The sequence below is a fragment of the Cyprinus carpio genome, chromosome B16, assembly GCF_018340385.1.
Source record: "Cyprinus carpio isolate SPL01 chromosome B16, ASM1834038v1, whole genome shotgun sequence".
In the NCBI taxonomy this organism is placed as follows: domain Eukaryota; kingdom Metazoa; phylum Chordata; class Actinopteri; order Cypriniformes; family Cyprinidae; genus Cyprinus; species Cyprinus carpio.
In genome coordinates this window covers 23,379,472-23,394,954 of record NC_056612.1, presented here as the reverse complement: position 1 = coordinate 23,394,954, position 15,483 = coordinate 23,379,472, and the positions used below count along the sequence as shown (strand labels likewise).

The 15,483-nt window shown below is 37.7% G+C and overlaps 2 protein-coding genes across 4 annotated transcripts; both read left to right on the top strand.

Annotated features, from left to right (window-relative positions):
• The first annotated feature begins 126 nt into the window (after positions 1-126).
• On the top strand, positions 127-7,726 carry hjv (hemojuvelin BMP co-receptor). Of its 2 annotated transcripts, none has more exons than XM_042741560.1 (5): positions 127-259; positions 2,194-2,259; positions 2,459-2,610; positions 4,092-4,597; positions 6,752-7,726. In XM_042741560.1, exons 3-5 carry the CDS (start codon positions 2,514-2,516, stop codon positions 7,367-7,369), a joined length of 1,221 nt encoding a protein of 406 aa, XP_042597494.1. In that variant the 5' UTR covers positions 127-259; positions 2,194-2,259; positions 2,459-2,513; the 3' UTR covers positions 7,370-7,726. The 2 variants fall into 2 exon arrangements, with proteins under 2 accessions (XP_042597494.1, XP_042597493.1); XM_042741559.1 differs by having other exon boundaries at positions 128-259; positions 2,449-2,610.
• Positions 7,727-9,942: 2,216 nt separating this feature from the next.
• Positions 9,943-12,998, top strand: LOC109053425 (thioredoxin-interacting protein-like). Of its 2 annotated transcripts, none has more exons than XM_019070815.2 (6): positions 9,943-10,453; positions 10,780-10,855; positions 10,948-11,095; positions 11,189-11,548; positions 11,877-12,170; positions 12,268-12,998. In XM_019070815.2, exons 1-6 carry the CDS (start codon positions 10,198-10,200, stop codon positions 12,274-12,276), a joined length of 1,143 nt encoding a protein of 380 aa, XP_018926360.1. In that variant the 5' UTR covers positions 9,943-10,197; the 3' UTR covers positions 12,277-12,998. The 2 variants fall into 2 exon arrangements, with proteins under 2 accessions (XP_018926360.1, XP_018926359.1); XM_019070814.2 differs by having other exon boundaries at positions 9,949-10,453; positions 10,777-10,855.
• Positions 12,999-15,483: the final 2,485 nt, after the last annotated feature.

The following is a 15,483-nucleotide window of genomic DNA, read 5'->3' as shown; positions in this document are numbered from 1 at the left end:
AGGCTGAGACCGCTCTTGTACGTTAAAAATAAAACGCATAACATCTTTAGAAAGATACTTATTTGTGTTGTTGACAAACAGCTCCCAGAGAGCGACTGGAGCAGCCCTCCGTCAGCTGGTGCGCGTGTGGCAGGTGCGCGCGGCGACGGTGACGCGAGGTGACGCGACGCGGGGGTCATACCGCACATGAGCGCGTCACAGTCAGACGTGATTGGGAAAGATCTCAGGGACGGTATACAGGAAAGAGTCCTCTGATTCTGTGAGTTTCTATTAACAATATAACTATATAATGTAATGTCTGTGTTTACATTGTACATTGTTCTAAGTTTTTTATACTCCAAAATTTAATGTTTAATTTAATGCGTTACTTGCCGTGTGAAATTAATTAGCAGTGTCTGAGTGAAAATTGTTTCTATGCCAATTTTAATTTCAGTTTAAAACTTGAGAATAGTTATGTTTATGTATTTAACCAAACACTATAATTATCAGAATAAAAAAGTAGGCTAATTAAGTTAGGATTTTTGGAAATTTTTTGGTGTACCATGTAAATTATATGGCACGCATCAAAATACTATAGTATTACTACCTGATACATCACTGTACTATGGTATTGCTCCAGTAATTTCTTTCTAAGGGATTGTGTCCACAATAAAGTACTGTACCATGGTACATTAATTGTAATACCATGATACTTTGCTATACATTATGGTAGGGAATTATTATTATATTTATGTTAAATATGATTAAAAAACATATGTTTATACATTTTCTATAAGTGCAGTTAGTAAATTGTCTGCAGTTCGTAATTAGTTGTTTTAGCAACATATTGTGTTCCAAAAGGTCTGGATTGATTTAATCTGTTTTGTTAATTTTGTGAAATAATGAGTAAGCATTGACATGAAGACTAATTATGAGAAATTATTTAATACACCGTAAAATAATAAATAAACGTTTCCTCAAAGTTGTAAATAAATCATTATCGGAATTGGTTTCATAAGAAAAAATACTATTTCAGTCTTTCTACTTTAAAATTCACTGGTTAATTCAACAATCATAATTGTGAAAATTACTAGCAGTTTATCAGTGGAAATAGTTTCAAAGTAAATCCTATATGCTGGTTTTTTTTTATCAGTGCAAGAAACCTATATGTTTACTTTCAAACATACACACACACACAAACAAACAGAGTAATGCACATGTGCACGCTGTGCCACAGACAGTCACGTCTAACAGGAAGGCAGGAGCTGATTCACAGGACACTGTGTTCTGTGTGAGACTGAAACAGAAGCAGCTGTTTGTAGGAGGATCCTGTTTCCTAAAACCTTTCGTACCCGATGAGCATTTAGACACGTCTGGAGTGGAAACGAGCTCTCTTTAAAAGTGCTGGCATACCAGATTCAGCCCGTTTCCACATGCAATGGACTTCAGTGAATGATTCTGAAGTGTTTCGCTGAAATTAGAGTGCAGAAGGAAACATAGAGCTGTTGAGTTTCTGCTGTGTGTCTTACACCTGCTGCTGTACCACAGAGCTTTCAGCCCTGTCTATTTCCACTGGGGCAGGTGCTGGAGGAGCAGGCCGGCGTGGTGGGGTATATTTAGACCCTCCTATTTCTGCCCTGCAACTCCCGTAACTGCCGGCCCATCAGCTAGAATAAATATCAGCTGTCAGTGCTGGAGCAGACAGGAAAAAAACTCTGCTGCCACGAAGATGGAAATGCAATGGAACTACAATGTGATTTTAATGAGATTTGAGATATTTGCTGAAAATGGGCTCCAGGTTCGTTCTATTTAAACTAAATGATTCAAGTCTGTTTTGACAGATTGTTCATATCAGAGCTGTTGGTCAAGTGCAAACACACATCTAGGACTGGAGTTTACTCTCGAGTTCCACCACTGTTTGTACTTGAGTCTCAGTAAATAACGCATCAGTGGTGAGAGTCCAAACTGCGAAATATCCCCCAGCACTGAGAGCTTTGCTGTGAATCCTCTTTGCATCAAAGTTTATTTCCATCAGAACTCATCTGATCTGTTACCTCTGTACAGTAGTTGCAGTATTCAGATGTATGTGAATTCATATGGTGGTCTTGTTTCACTCTGTGTTTTATTGACTTTGGTGCACAGCATGTAAACAACAGTCCACAACACTGTGAATGCGCTTACTGGCATTTATCAGATTCTTCTCTCTCTCCCAAGGCTGGTCAACATGACATTATCAGTCTCTTGATGGATCTCAGGAACTCGATCAGATGAGATCTTGAGGTAAAAAGTTTGCAGATACCATATAACAGTATACTATGTTGTTTTATCATGTGTGATGCCTGTTAGATGAATGCTCTTGTACTTAGAACTCAGATTAAACACAAGCATCTAAATTATACTCAATATAATATAATATAATGTTTGCGGATTTGTTTGGGTTTGTCTCCCCCGTGTGGTTGTTTTATATAGTGTGCTTCAGCATCTGTGCAGGCAGCTGTGAGCAGGCCGTCCTGCCTGTGTCTGTATGGGTGGGAATGGCAGCATCAGCTGTTGGTGGGAATCACTTACACACAACATGGAAACACATTGTGATCATTGTTACAACGCTCCTGCTCTTAAGTGCTCCTTCAGGTAACAGTCCTTTTTTATCGTCACAAATAAACTAGGTTATACTTTATTTTAAGGTGTCCTTGTTACAGTGTAATTGTACATTTAAATACTCAGTAATATTAATAAACTACGTGTACTTACTATATGGTTAGGATAAGGGTTTGGCTTGGGGCTACTTGCATGTAATTATGCATAATTAATTGTTATTATAATAGTAAGAACATGTAACGTGTAACAAGGACACCTTAAAATATATATTTAAATTTCAGCTTCAACTTATTTTAAATCCTTTACATTAATAAAAAGTTAAAAGTGTTTTAAATGTATGTTTTTTTTACTTAATGTTATTTATTTTTATTCTTTTTTATTTTAAGTTTATTTTAATTGAAAAAGATTTTTTATTTTTTCAGTTTGGAATAACAAGATTGTATTACATTTATTTATTTATTAAAAATATATAAATTGTCTCCCTGTTTAGCCTCACCAAAAAGTACAATAAAAGGTATCAGGTATTATTGTGTAATATTGTAATAGTAATACAGTAATGTTGTGGTTCTTTTTGCAATTTTATTTTAGTATTGTTTATATACTTATTACAGTATTTATTATTATTTAAAAAAAAATATTTTAATTTTAGTTTAAGTTTTAGTCATTTTGTTAAATGCTTTTGTAATATTTATTAGATTTTTAATATTTCAATTTAGATATAATTTGTTTTTATTTCAGTTTTAGTAATTAATCTTTTTTCAATTTGTTGGCATGGAAGCATTTCTAATTTTCGTTCAAGTTTTTTAAGTTTTTTTTTTTTTATCTAATATTTATATTTTGTTTTATTTCAGCTTTATTTCAATTAACAACAACCATTTTTAATGTTTTGAATTAACAAGACTGCATTACATTTATTTACATGACACTCCAACATTTTAAAAAGATATGATTAGATAAATACCTTCCCCCCATAAAAATATCATTATACCGTGGCACTTAAAACATCTTAACTGTACATTCATTTGGAGTCTGATGTGACTCTGGACCACAAAACCATTCTTAAGTCACACGGGTATAGCAATCAATACACTGTATGGGTTAAAATTATCGATTTTTCTTTTATGCCAAAAATCATTAGAATATTAAGTAAAGATCATGTTCCTGAAGATATTTTGTAAATTTCCTCCTATAAATATATCAAAACTTAAATTTTGATTAGTAATATGCATTGCTAAGGACTTCATTTGGACAACTTTAAAGGTGATTTTCTCAAATTTTTTATTTATTTATTTTTTTGCACCCTCAGATTCCAGATTTTCAAATACTTTTATCTCTGTCAAATATTGTCCTATCCTAACAAACCATACATCAATGGAAAGCTTATTTATTCAGCTTTCAGATGATGATTTCAAAAAATTGGCTCTTATGACTGGTTTTGTGATGCCGGGTCACATTATCGAGTGAATTATGGAAATTGAGCCATTAACATTGTGATTTGTTTTCTTTCCCTGCAGTATGTGCACAGTGTCGAATCTTGCGATGCAACTCCGATTTCGTGGCTGCGACTCTTGAAATTGGTGTCATTGGAGGAGGGGGTAAGAATGGAGCTAATGCTGTCTACTGCAGTGCCCTGCGGTCCTACGCACTCTGCACCCAGCGGACGGCCCGAGCGTGCCGTGGAGACCTGGCCTACCACTCTGCTGTGCAGGGCATCGAGGACCTGCTCATCCAACACCGCTGCCCCCAAACAGGCCCCACGGCTCAGCCACGCCCCCTGCCCCAGGCCCCTCTCTCAGGGGACGGATGCTTCTATGAGAAGAGGTTTATGCAGAGGGAGGGCCGGGCCCCAGAGTACCTGCACTGTGGGGTGTTTGGAGACCCTCATATCCGCACCTTTAACGAAGAGTTCCAGACGTGTGCAGTGCAGGGTGCCTGGCCGCTCATAGACAACCAGTACCTGTACATCCAGGCCACCAACACGCCCACTAGAGGGAGCTCTTCCACCACCATACTCACAAAGGTGTGAAAAAAATCACATGCACACCTTTATCCTCTTGGATAAGACTCACATAATTATTATAAGAATCACCTTAGAGTTTATTAAAGTGCCCCTATTATGAGTAATGAAACAACAGGTTGACATGTATGCAAGGTCGAAAAACACTTTCATTGTCTTATAATATGCATTTATTTTTACCTTATTTCCTTAACACTTCCCACTTCCCAAACATTTTTCCAAACCCCTCCTTTGCGTCATGCCAATCTGCGGTGATAGGTCTCATTTTAATTTCATCTTGCCTGTAATACCTGATAAAGCAGCGTTTGTGAGAGCAGTGCTGCTTTATGTACAGCGTTACTGGGGAAACAGCTATTTTTACTGGTCCAAAAACGCATCTAGTGGCAAATAATTAATAATTAGCATTTTCATTCACACCAAAGCGAAAAGACCAACAAGTGGGTGGGCAATATGCTAATGTTTCATGTTGACGTCAACATGAAAAGGCTTGGGATTCGTTTTAAAAATGACTCATTTCAATGATTCAGAGTCGACTCTTTCTTTTGAGAGACAATAACTTTATACACAGTGCACTTTCAGATTTAAAACTTTGCAGGATGTTTTCATTCACTTTGCAATTTTCAAAAATCCATGATAGGGGCATTTTAAGTAATAATATGTATTTGTATAGTAATTATAATTACTATTTCTCAGAAATGAGTTGTATGTTAATCATTTTAAATAGAAAACTGGGTGGACTTCATTGCTTCTGGTATTTGCATAAACTTTGGACTAATCAGAATTTTTTTTTGACCAAGAACTGCTCACGTAAAGGTTGAAATATATGGAAGCCTCTGCCAAGGAATTAAAATATAAAAAAGGTAATTGCGAAGTTTTATCTCACAATTGAATTTTTTCCTCTAGCTTTATATATATATATATATATATATATATATATATATATATATATATATATATATATATATATATATATATATATATATAATATCTAACATTTTTATAGTTATATAAATATAAAAAGTTAAATTAGATTTTTAGAAATAGAAGTCTGAATTACGACTTTAAAATTCAATTTTTTTTTTAGAATTCGGAGTTTACATTAATAATGTAATTAATAACTCACAATTGTGAGATATGAATTTGCAATTACTAAGGCAGAAATGCACAACATTTTTTTTGCCTTGATTTGCAGACTGGATGCATGAACAGTAGTTGTCAAAAGTCAGAGTCAGTCTGCAGATTTTGGGCAGTTGGAGTTGACAGATTTCACACTCAGACTAAGATTTTTTAGCTTCAGTCTATGGTTTAATCCAGTCGGAAGATATCATGCATTTATCATACATCTAGAAAAAATGTAGTTTTCATCTTTTGAAGATAAACAAAACACTGGCTTTGCAAGTTACAGTTGCCAACATGCAATTTTTTTTTTTTTTTTTTTTTTTTTTTTTTACATAAAATCTAAGTGGGTACCTTCAGTAAATAATGTAAATCATAGGGGTTCAGCTGAGAACATTTTGGGGAATCTCTGGTCTAAGTGGGTCATTCTTAGCCAGAAAAGGCTGATTTTATGCTGGCATGGCTGTACACTCTCAAAAATAAAGGTTCCAAAAGGGGGATTTATGGAGATGAATGAACCATTTTTGGTTCCCCAAAGAACTTTTCAGTGAACAGTTCTTAAAATAACCAACTAGTGTGAAGAGCATTTTAATAATCTAAAGAATCTTTTTCAGCTGTAGCCTCTTGAGCAGTGGAAAGGTACCATAGATGTTAAATGTTTTTAATTTGCCAATAAAGAAGCTTTATTTTTAGGAGTTTACATGAGGGTATCTGTTAGAAGAGACAAACACTTTTCATTGCCCTATAAAAGGCTCCAGTATTACTTTTATCTACTTTAACACCCAATCAAAGTCTTTTATATCAATTCTCCCCTTACATGAGCCCTTCCAACTCAGAGGGAAGTAACAGATTTGAATTTTTAAAAACTGCTGTTCAATGCTTTCAAACATACTGGGTTGCGTTAATGATATTCTACAGCCTGACATTAAATGATGAATTGCCATGAATAATAAATAGGACATGCATAATGAGAGAGTTTAGAATCAGTCCTGTTTGAATGTCTTTCATCTGACAGTTCTCCGCTCTCTGGCTCTTCATCAGATCACGGTTATCTTGAAGAACTGGCGCGAGTGTGCAGAGCTGCAGATATATCAAGCGGAGCTGGATAACGTTCCTCCGGCGTTTGTGGATGGTTCTGTGACCGGCGGTGATCGCAGAGGGCATCAGAGCCTGCGCGTTCACTCTCACGACCCTGGCCGACACGCTGAGATCTGGGCTACGCACATCGGGACGACAATAGTGGTGCGTCAGGTCGACCAGTCACTGAGTCTGTCCGTGCGCTCCCCTCGTGCGATCGTGGAGTCCTATACACCTGAGCAGGATTTGCAGTTGTGTGTATGGGGGTGTCCGGTCTCGCAGCGTATGGAGACGCCCTATGCGCATCCGTCCACGCCTGCATACGCACACTGCTCCTCACTGCTTCCGGTGCGGGATGTGTATTTCCAGGCTTGCTTGTTTGATCTACAGGTCACTGGAGATTTAAACTCCAGTGCATCAGCTGTGGCTGCTTTAGAGGATGCTCGCGCAATGATCTCGGACCCTGATAGGGTTCACCTGCTGACAGACAGGGCAGGTAACAACCCTCCATCATTGCCGGTGACGCTGGCCTTAAGCATCCTTGTAGAGACCCTCAGACGTACTTTCTTGGGCCCAGTGTGACATCAAAAACACTGCACTAAAACATGCCATATGTGATATTTAAAGGATGTTTATACTGTTGTTCAATGTTTACATCTCAGTGGTTTGGAAGTTTGTGGTTTGTGAATAGAGGCTGTCCGGAACGGCCATGGAAAAAATAATTTTATTGTATTTGTTTCAGTGTTAAATGCGCATAAATTGTGTGAATTATAAATGTAACATATTTGTGGATGTTTTTTATCTGGATAAACGTGAATAACCTTTGAAAAAATAAGCAAATGTGAGTGATTTGCTCATGCATCTCAGTGTATGTTTTCTCAAAGGTGGATGAAATTTATGCAGGAGTGTATTTATAATAAAGAAAAATGTAAAAATGTTTCCACAGCCAACACAGCATTAATTAATGAAGGTCATCAGGATTTTTATATTTAGTTTAGATTTTGGTTTTATTTTCAGTGTTTTCAAGTTTTGTTTTTTATTATTATATATAGTTATTTTAATTGTAGTATTTTAAGGCTGTCAGAGTTAATGCATTACCTTATATAATTTAAATATATATTTTTGAAGGTGGGTTAATTTTTTATTTATTCATTCATTTTATATTCATTTGGAATATGGAGAAACACAGATGATAATAAAACAGAAAAATAATAAATAAAAGAAGTACTAATACTAGATTCAATACTAAATGTAATTGAAAGTAATAGCATTTTTTTCCCTCTTATTACAGTTATTTATTCAAAACTAAAATAAAGAGTCCTGAATTATTTTCCTGTCAACCTTATGATATGAGAACTTTTTGTAAATTAAGAATTTTGTAAATTCTATCTCCCATAGATCGTCTTTGTCCAGTGATTACTACAGAAAGCCTGTGGAAGACCATGAAGATCCCCTGTGGGGTTCTCCGTTATCATCTGTTGTTTAAAATTTCAGTAATTCATCATTAATGCTGATAAAAATTATTTATGCTGGGTGTGAGATGCTGGCTTCAGATTCATCTGGGTGAGGATTACAGTTGATGGAAGTTTCATTCCTTGTGAATGATCAAAAATTGGTGACTACTTCTGAGTCCTTCACACTTGACTGGCACTGGATGGTGTTCATTTATATAAACTTGAATGTTTATGTTATATTGGTATCGGTTACATGACTGAAAGCTGTTTTTTTGCTGCACTCTTACCTTAAAAAGGTAATTCACTACTTTTTATGCTATGCTTGTTTTATGTACATATAATGTATAAGACAGATAATACTATGTACAATAAAGACACCCATCCAAAACAGAGGGAGTCAAGCATTACGCATATCCCACCTTCCTTAAACAGCACTGTAACTGGAGATGGAGGGTTCAGGACAGACAGCATAATGAATGAGGTAAGCAGCTGTTTGTTTATATACATGTGCTCTTATAACCACATAGATGAATGGTTGGATTATATGAACAGACTCCTCCTAAACTTTTTATAGAGACTCGTGCAGTGAAGTGTGTTGGATCAGTCAGTAGATGGCAGTGCTCATCCAATCAGAACAGTCCATGTGAGCGGTCTCCTTCAAACAAACACGTTTCTGAACAGGTGGATTGTTCGTAGTTGCAATTGTTTGGTCCTCTGTGATGACCACTGTACTTCACTCTAAACGTCCATTCAGTCTGGTATCTCTAGCATATTTAGTTTTCACAAAGTACTGAATATATTATTTGTACATGTACCAGGGCAATACCATGGTAATTTAACATGTAACAGGTAATACCATGGTTTTTGGACATGTAATAGGGCAATACCATGGTATTTTGACATGTACCAGGGTAATACCATTGGACATGTGCCATAGCAATACAATGGTATTATCTTAAAATATGGGCTGTCATTTAAATACCATGGCAAATGTATCTGGTCATCATTCGGTACTATGGTATAGGCTACCCTTAAATACTGTTGCCATATGGGTGATGATACACAGGGCAACTTTTTTTGAGCAATGTTGCTTGGGCACTATTCCATTCAGAATGGGTAACAAATTTCTGTCCGGATATTTTATATCGGTCATGTGCCCTGTGTCTCACCTGGTTACCCGTTGACAGCAACATTGCTCAAAATGTCGACCTAAAGGTACTTCTAAGAATACTACATTACTATAGCATATGTCCAAAATCATGTACTTTTTGGTACTTTTTGCATATCAAAATAACCATCCGATACAATCACGTTAGTGCCACAGTCACTTTTTCTCTGGGATAAACTTGTGTAGAAACAGTGTAGAAATACTTGATTTTGGTGCGATTCAGTTTAGGTATAATTCAATTCTTCCTGCAGAAATAAATCGCCTCTATTATGAACGTGTCACACGTGCGTGTCCGTCTAACATGATGTTTTGGAGCAGGGCACAGGAGTCTCCAGTGCGCATGCATACTCCACCCCTGCTCCATACAATTACTCCACCTCCTCAACCACTGCCCCTTACCCACGAGTTGTCCACGCGCTCTGTACGGACTCTCATTGGCCTGGGTGGACTCAAACAGCCTGTGTGTCCTATGAGAGAGATGTGCGTGGGGAGATCCACGAGGCGCATGTGGCTCTCCAGCATTGATGCCCATGTGTGTCCAGCTCGCATCATCAGCACAGTGGCCGAGTGAACTATATAACCACCCACTCCCACTCAGTGTTTACTGACAGATCAGAGTCACCAACAAACGACCAAAACATCTAATAATAATAAAATAGTTAATAAAACCAGCCGTACTGGTGAGCTTAATGCGCAACTGATTAATTCAGTTACATTAAATAGGCCTACAATACAACGTATAGTGGCATTATTGGAATTAATATTTGCACAGTTAATAAAACAGCAACATGGGTGTACTAACAAAGAAACCCAAGACCTTCGAGGTTCAGTTTAGTGACCCGAACAAGAGCGCGTACAGCGGCGGAGATAAAGTGGCTGGGCAGGTGATCGTGGAGGTGGCGGAGGTGGTGCAGGTCTACGCCGTTAAACTGCTCGGAATCGGATGCGCAAGAGTCGAATATAATAAAGGAAAGATGCACTGCAGGGATGAGATTGAGTATCTGAAATATGAAGACGTTCTTCACCTCGATCATCAGCCAACAGGTGAGGCACAAACTTTGGTTAACTCGGTGTGCGAATTCAATCGGTCATTGTCGAGGGACAATTTAAGTTGTTTTTGCCAAGCTAACTAACCGTCAACTATCTTAAAGATATGTTGAACAAAAATGAATACTTGCTATTGTAATATATTTACGAAATATATAGCAAAGTGATGAATAATGACTGAACTTGCGTGGGGTTGGGAGGGGGTGAATGTAAATTTAAGATCTGTTTATTGAAAAACTTTCCTAAATTGAAAATTTGAAAGACATGAACATAATGTAATAATGACAATTGAGTGTTTCTCAAATGGAATCTCTCATTAGTAGATGCAGATGACTCCATCACTCTCAGGCCTGGAAACAGATACAAGTTCATGTTCGGGTTTGAACTTCCACAGGCAGGGTGGGTCTCATTTTAAAATTCCCCATGACATTGTTATTGCATTAAAATAATTTAGCCACAGTTTTAATGTAAGATCTACCCCTCCCGAACAGGTGCCTTGTTTCATCCTATGTGGGGAAGTTTGGCTCAGTCCGATACTACGTGAAGGCCGTCATAGAGAAATCAGGCCACCAGTATGCGGAATGCAAGCGATATTTCGAGGTGGAGGAACCCATTGACATCAACACCCAAGAGCTCATGGTGATTAAGTCCAGACAATTCACACACATTTCTGTGAAATGGATGTGATTAAAAAAGTGAGAGAGTAATTCAGCACTTTCTGCTTCCTCTCAGTCCCCAGTTACAGGAGCAAAACAGAAGAAAGTCACCTGCATGTTTATTCCCGATGGCAGTGTTTCCGTGGCCGCTCGCATAGGACGGAAGGGTTACTGTGAAGGAGAAAACATATGCATCAATGCTCAGTTTGAGAACTCCTGCTCTCGGATCGTCGTTCCTAAAGCAGCCATCATTGCCAAGCACATTTACAGAGCAAACGGCCGCACCAAAGAGTTTCACGAGAAGCTCACTTCTGTCAGGGGAGACCACATCATCTCTGGCATGTGTGATGTGTGGCAGGGGAGAGTGCTTCGTGTGCCAAAGCTGAAGCCAACTATCCTGGGCTGTGACATTATCCATGTTGACTATTGTCTGAGGGTGAGTTATATTCTTGATAATCAATGCAGATGCTTTGGACTCCACCTGTGAATCTAAGCTTACACTTTGAAAAAAAAAAAATTATTTATTGTCATTGATGGTTCCATGAAGAACCTTTACCATCCTTTCCATTGCACAACACACATTCTTTAATGTGGAAAAAGTTTTTAAATGTTCTTGACACTAAGAATAAAATCTTTTAAGAACTGTTCACTGAAAGGTTCTTTGGGGAGCCTAAAATAGTTCTACAAAAGCATCACTGCAAAAACCTCCTTTTGGAATCTTAATTTTTAAAGAGTGTATATCATCTCTTTCTCCCCGGGGTCAGATCTACTTGCATATCCCAGGAAGTGAGAAGCTCATCCTAGATCTTCCTCTGGTCATCGGTACCATCCCCTACAATGGCATGAACAGTCGCACAAGCAGCATGAGCAGCCAGGACGGCAGTGGCACCTCCAGCACCTGCGTGTCACTTCCGTCTTCTCCACCCAGCTACAGCGAGATCTCCCGGGTCAATCACATTGATAGTTCCTTCATTCCTCTCCTAGATGATTATGACAAGGATGACAGTCCTATATTCATGCGCATTCATGCGCTCCCCCCTCCCCCATCATACACTGAGGTACACATGCATATATAAATAGACATATATAAACATAGCCTCTTCCATAGTTGAGATTGCACTAAGGATTGTGTCTGTCTTTCTTCTGATTAAACAGCAAAACTAAGACTGCATTGGAAGTGGAGTTCTCCTTCAGAAGATACTCCAACGGAAGATCAAATGCAGGGAGATTCAGATTTCAGATCTCAGAATGACACTGCTAATGGACCATGCATGCTTTACTTCAGAGTTGCGGACTGTGAAAAGCTATGTCATGCCAAGAACTGGTTGATTGCAAGTCAGTGAAGTCGTCTGAAGCTGGACTGTTTTGCTGATGTAAGAACCCACCTCTTGAAAATGACCACTGATGTCATCATGTTTAATTTTGAAGAATCCTCAGCATCTGAGAGAGTTTTTACATTTATGATTTTGCCATATTGGCATAATATTCTGTCTGCACTTATTTCAAATTGGAAAGTGTTTGTGGTAGAAAAGCCTTCGGATTAGAGAGATAATATTTTTGTAATGCACAAAAATGTGATGCAGTTTTGTGAGTGGAAACAATTATATAGCATTATGAGTTGTTTGCTGAGCTGTTGGTTTGCTGTTAGTCTAGTATTACAGTCTCTCCTAGCAGCATGTGTATTTCTAATTTAATATAGAAACTAGAATATGCATATATAGTCAGTATATAGTCAGTTTTTAATAGTATATAATTGAGTATTACTGTCAAACTAATCCACTTTGAAATTTGAAACATGGTTATGTGCATTTTGTACTCTTGATTTTTTTATTTGAACTTTTTTTATTTTGAACTTTTAATAACATTACAGAATACAATAAAAATGTGAAATGATCAAATGTAATCAAGTGTCATTTGTATGAACTATCTATCTATCTATCTATCTATCTGTCTATCTGTCTATCTGTCTATCTGTCTGTCTGTCTGTCTGTCTGTCTATCTATCTATCTATCTATCTATCTATCTATCTATCTATCTATGCTGTACATTTACTGTATATCTGAGTACTATGTATAGTTACATGCTGTGAAATTTCCCAGTTACTGTACTAAGAGTGTGGTTTTGTTTTATAGAACATCTGGTGTGTAAATGCATTAACGCAGAGTCTGTCTGCACTCATGAGGATGAATGCAGCGGAAAGGTTGATAACCGGAGACAAAAACACATAGCACCTGTTGTGTGTATCTGAAGGGAGTGTTTTCTGGCTGGAAAATATTCAAGAGCTATTTCCTCATGGGCAAAGCACTTCCATCCATGGGTGTGTGTTCAGAATAGCATTTCAGTTATGTAAGATCCATTCCAAATGGGCAAAGTGGACGTGCTGGTAACCATCTACAATATGTCTACAGTACACTTACAGTAGGCTATTCTGTCATATGGATAAATATATGGATACCATATTTTGCTTGGGCAATGGGGTCCGAAATTCCACTAGTGAAAATGCTTCTAGTATTTTTCCAATAATGTTTTTCTTAAAAGTGTTGCAAAAATTAATATATGCAATACAAAAACATTAATAAAAGGCAGAGAATAAAATAATATGTGAAAAAAACTCAGAAAGGAGTTGCCTTGTCCATGGTCATCCATGCAGGACCACATGCGTGCAGGGATGGAACTGACACAAGGCCGAGATCAGCAATCCTGTAACTATTAAATCAGACATAAGCAACCTGATGCGGCTGTTTACTCACCGTGCAGCTGTTCCTCTTTATAGCACTCACTCAAAAAGGAACTGTACTTCTCCTGACCCTCCTCTGTCTCACTCACGTACTCGCTCCATTTCCAGCTCTTGAACTTGAACCTTGCTCAGAAATCCAGAGTTGACTCGCATTCTCTTGATGTATATGTTTCTGTAAGCTGGAGTGAATTGTGTAATGCCATTGCATGATGTTGTGTGAGACAAATAAATCAGTGGTTGAAGCCCACTGCATAGGTCAGAAAGGAAGGCGTCTCTGAACCTGTGCTGGCATTTATCTCTTTGCATTTGCTGAGCAGTTTAAAGTGAAAATGTCAGACAGTCATACTAAACAGAGATGCAGGCTCCACCCCAAAATGAACATTTTGTCAGTAATCACTTACCCCCATGTCGTTCCAAACCCGTTAAAGCTCTGTTCGTCTTCAGAACACAATTTAAGATATTTTGGATGAAAACCTGGATGCTTGAGACTGCCCCATAGACTGTCAAGTAAATAACAGTGTCAAGGTCCAGAAAAGGTATGAAAGTCGTCGTCAGAATACATCCATCTGCCATCAGACGTGCAATCTGGGTTATATGAAGTGACGGGAACACTTTTTGTAAGCAAAGAAAACAAAAATAATGACATTTTCAATAATTCCTTTGTCTATGGTCTCCTCTGTGTCTCGCCATATCACAGTATGCTGTATACGGTGATAAGGAGAGACGCAAAATAACATATTTTGAAGAATATTAAAGAACCAAATAGTTTTGGTTCCCATTGATTTTTTTATTATTATTATTATTTATTTTATTTTATTTGGAAGACCATGGGAACAAAGTGTTTGATTACAAACATTCTTCAAAATATCTTCTTTTATGTTTCACAGAAGAAGGAAACTCATGTGGGTTAGTAAATGCTGTTTGAATTTTCATTTTTGGGTGAACTTTGCCTTTAAAAAAATTAAATAAACTATTTATAGGTTGATTTCCTTGAAAACTGCAGACACTGTGCAGTCAAAACATTGCTTTGTTTGTTTGAGCATAGCAACATAGGCTGAACCAATGGAGGGAGTTTGGAGCATGACTATTTGTTCTGGTCAACCAATGGAGGGGGAGGGATTGGGAAAACCTGATTACTTTTGTTATTGCAAATCTGTTTGGTGATTCTCATGTTAAAGAAATGACACACTTCACCTTTAACACGGTAACCAACAAACACAGTTAATAAATTAAACCTTTCAGAGGGACGGGAGAGGAATCGTTCCATCAAGAATCATATGTACAGGACAGTATGCGTGCTGGGTTGGAACTGCATCAAGGGCAACATCAGCAATCCTGCGCGCATCAAATCAGAGAATCAGACACCTGATATCGTTGTTTACTCACTGTGCAGCTGTTCCTTTTCTTAGAGCACTCTAAAAAAGGATCTGAGTCTTTCCTGACTTCCCTCACGTACTCTTTATGTCTCTCTGAACTCTAACCTAGTTTCAGAAATCCCCCCCAAGCAGAGCGTGTGTCTCCTGTAGTCTTTGCTTTTTCTGTGAGATTCGTTAGGTTGCACACTTGTGATTCCATGACGTGATATTGTATGAAAAGCACTGCATACTGTCAGCATGAGCTGCCATTCACTCTTG

Bases quoted from the DNA above. Each gene is read 5' to 3' on its own strand.
- hjv (XM_042741560.1), top strand. From the start codon at position 2,514: ATGGCAGCATCAGCTGTTGGTGGGAATCACTTACACACAACATGGAAA. The intron at 2,611-4,091 runs GTAACAGTCCTT...CTTTCCCTGCAG, and splicing joins GCTCTTAAGTGCTCCTTCAG to TATGTGCACAGTGTCGAATC. The intron at 4,598-6,751 runs GTGTGAAAAAAA...GCTCTTCATCAG, and splicing joins CCACCACCATACTCACAAAG to ATCACGGTTATCTTGAAGAA.
- LOC109053425 (XM_019070814.2), top strand. From the start codon at position 10,198: ATGGGTGTACTAACAAAGAAACCCAAGACCTTCGAGGTTCAGTTTAGT. The intron at 10,454-10,776 runs GTGAGGCACAAA...ATCTCTCATTAG, and splicing joins CCTCGATCATCAGCCAACAG to TAGATGCAGATGACTCCATC. The intron at 11,096-11,188 runs GTGATTAAGTCC...GCTTCCTCTCAG, and splicing joins TCAACACCCAAGAGCTCATG to TCCCCAGTTACAGGAGCAAA.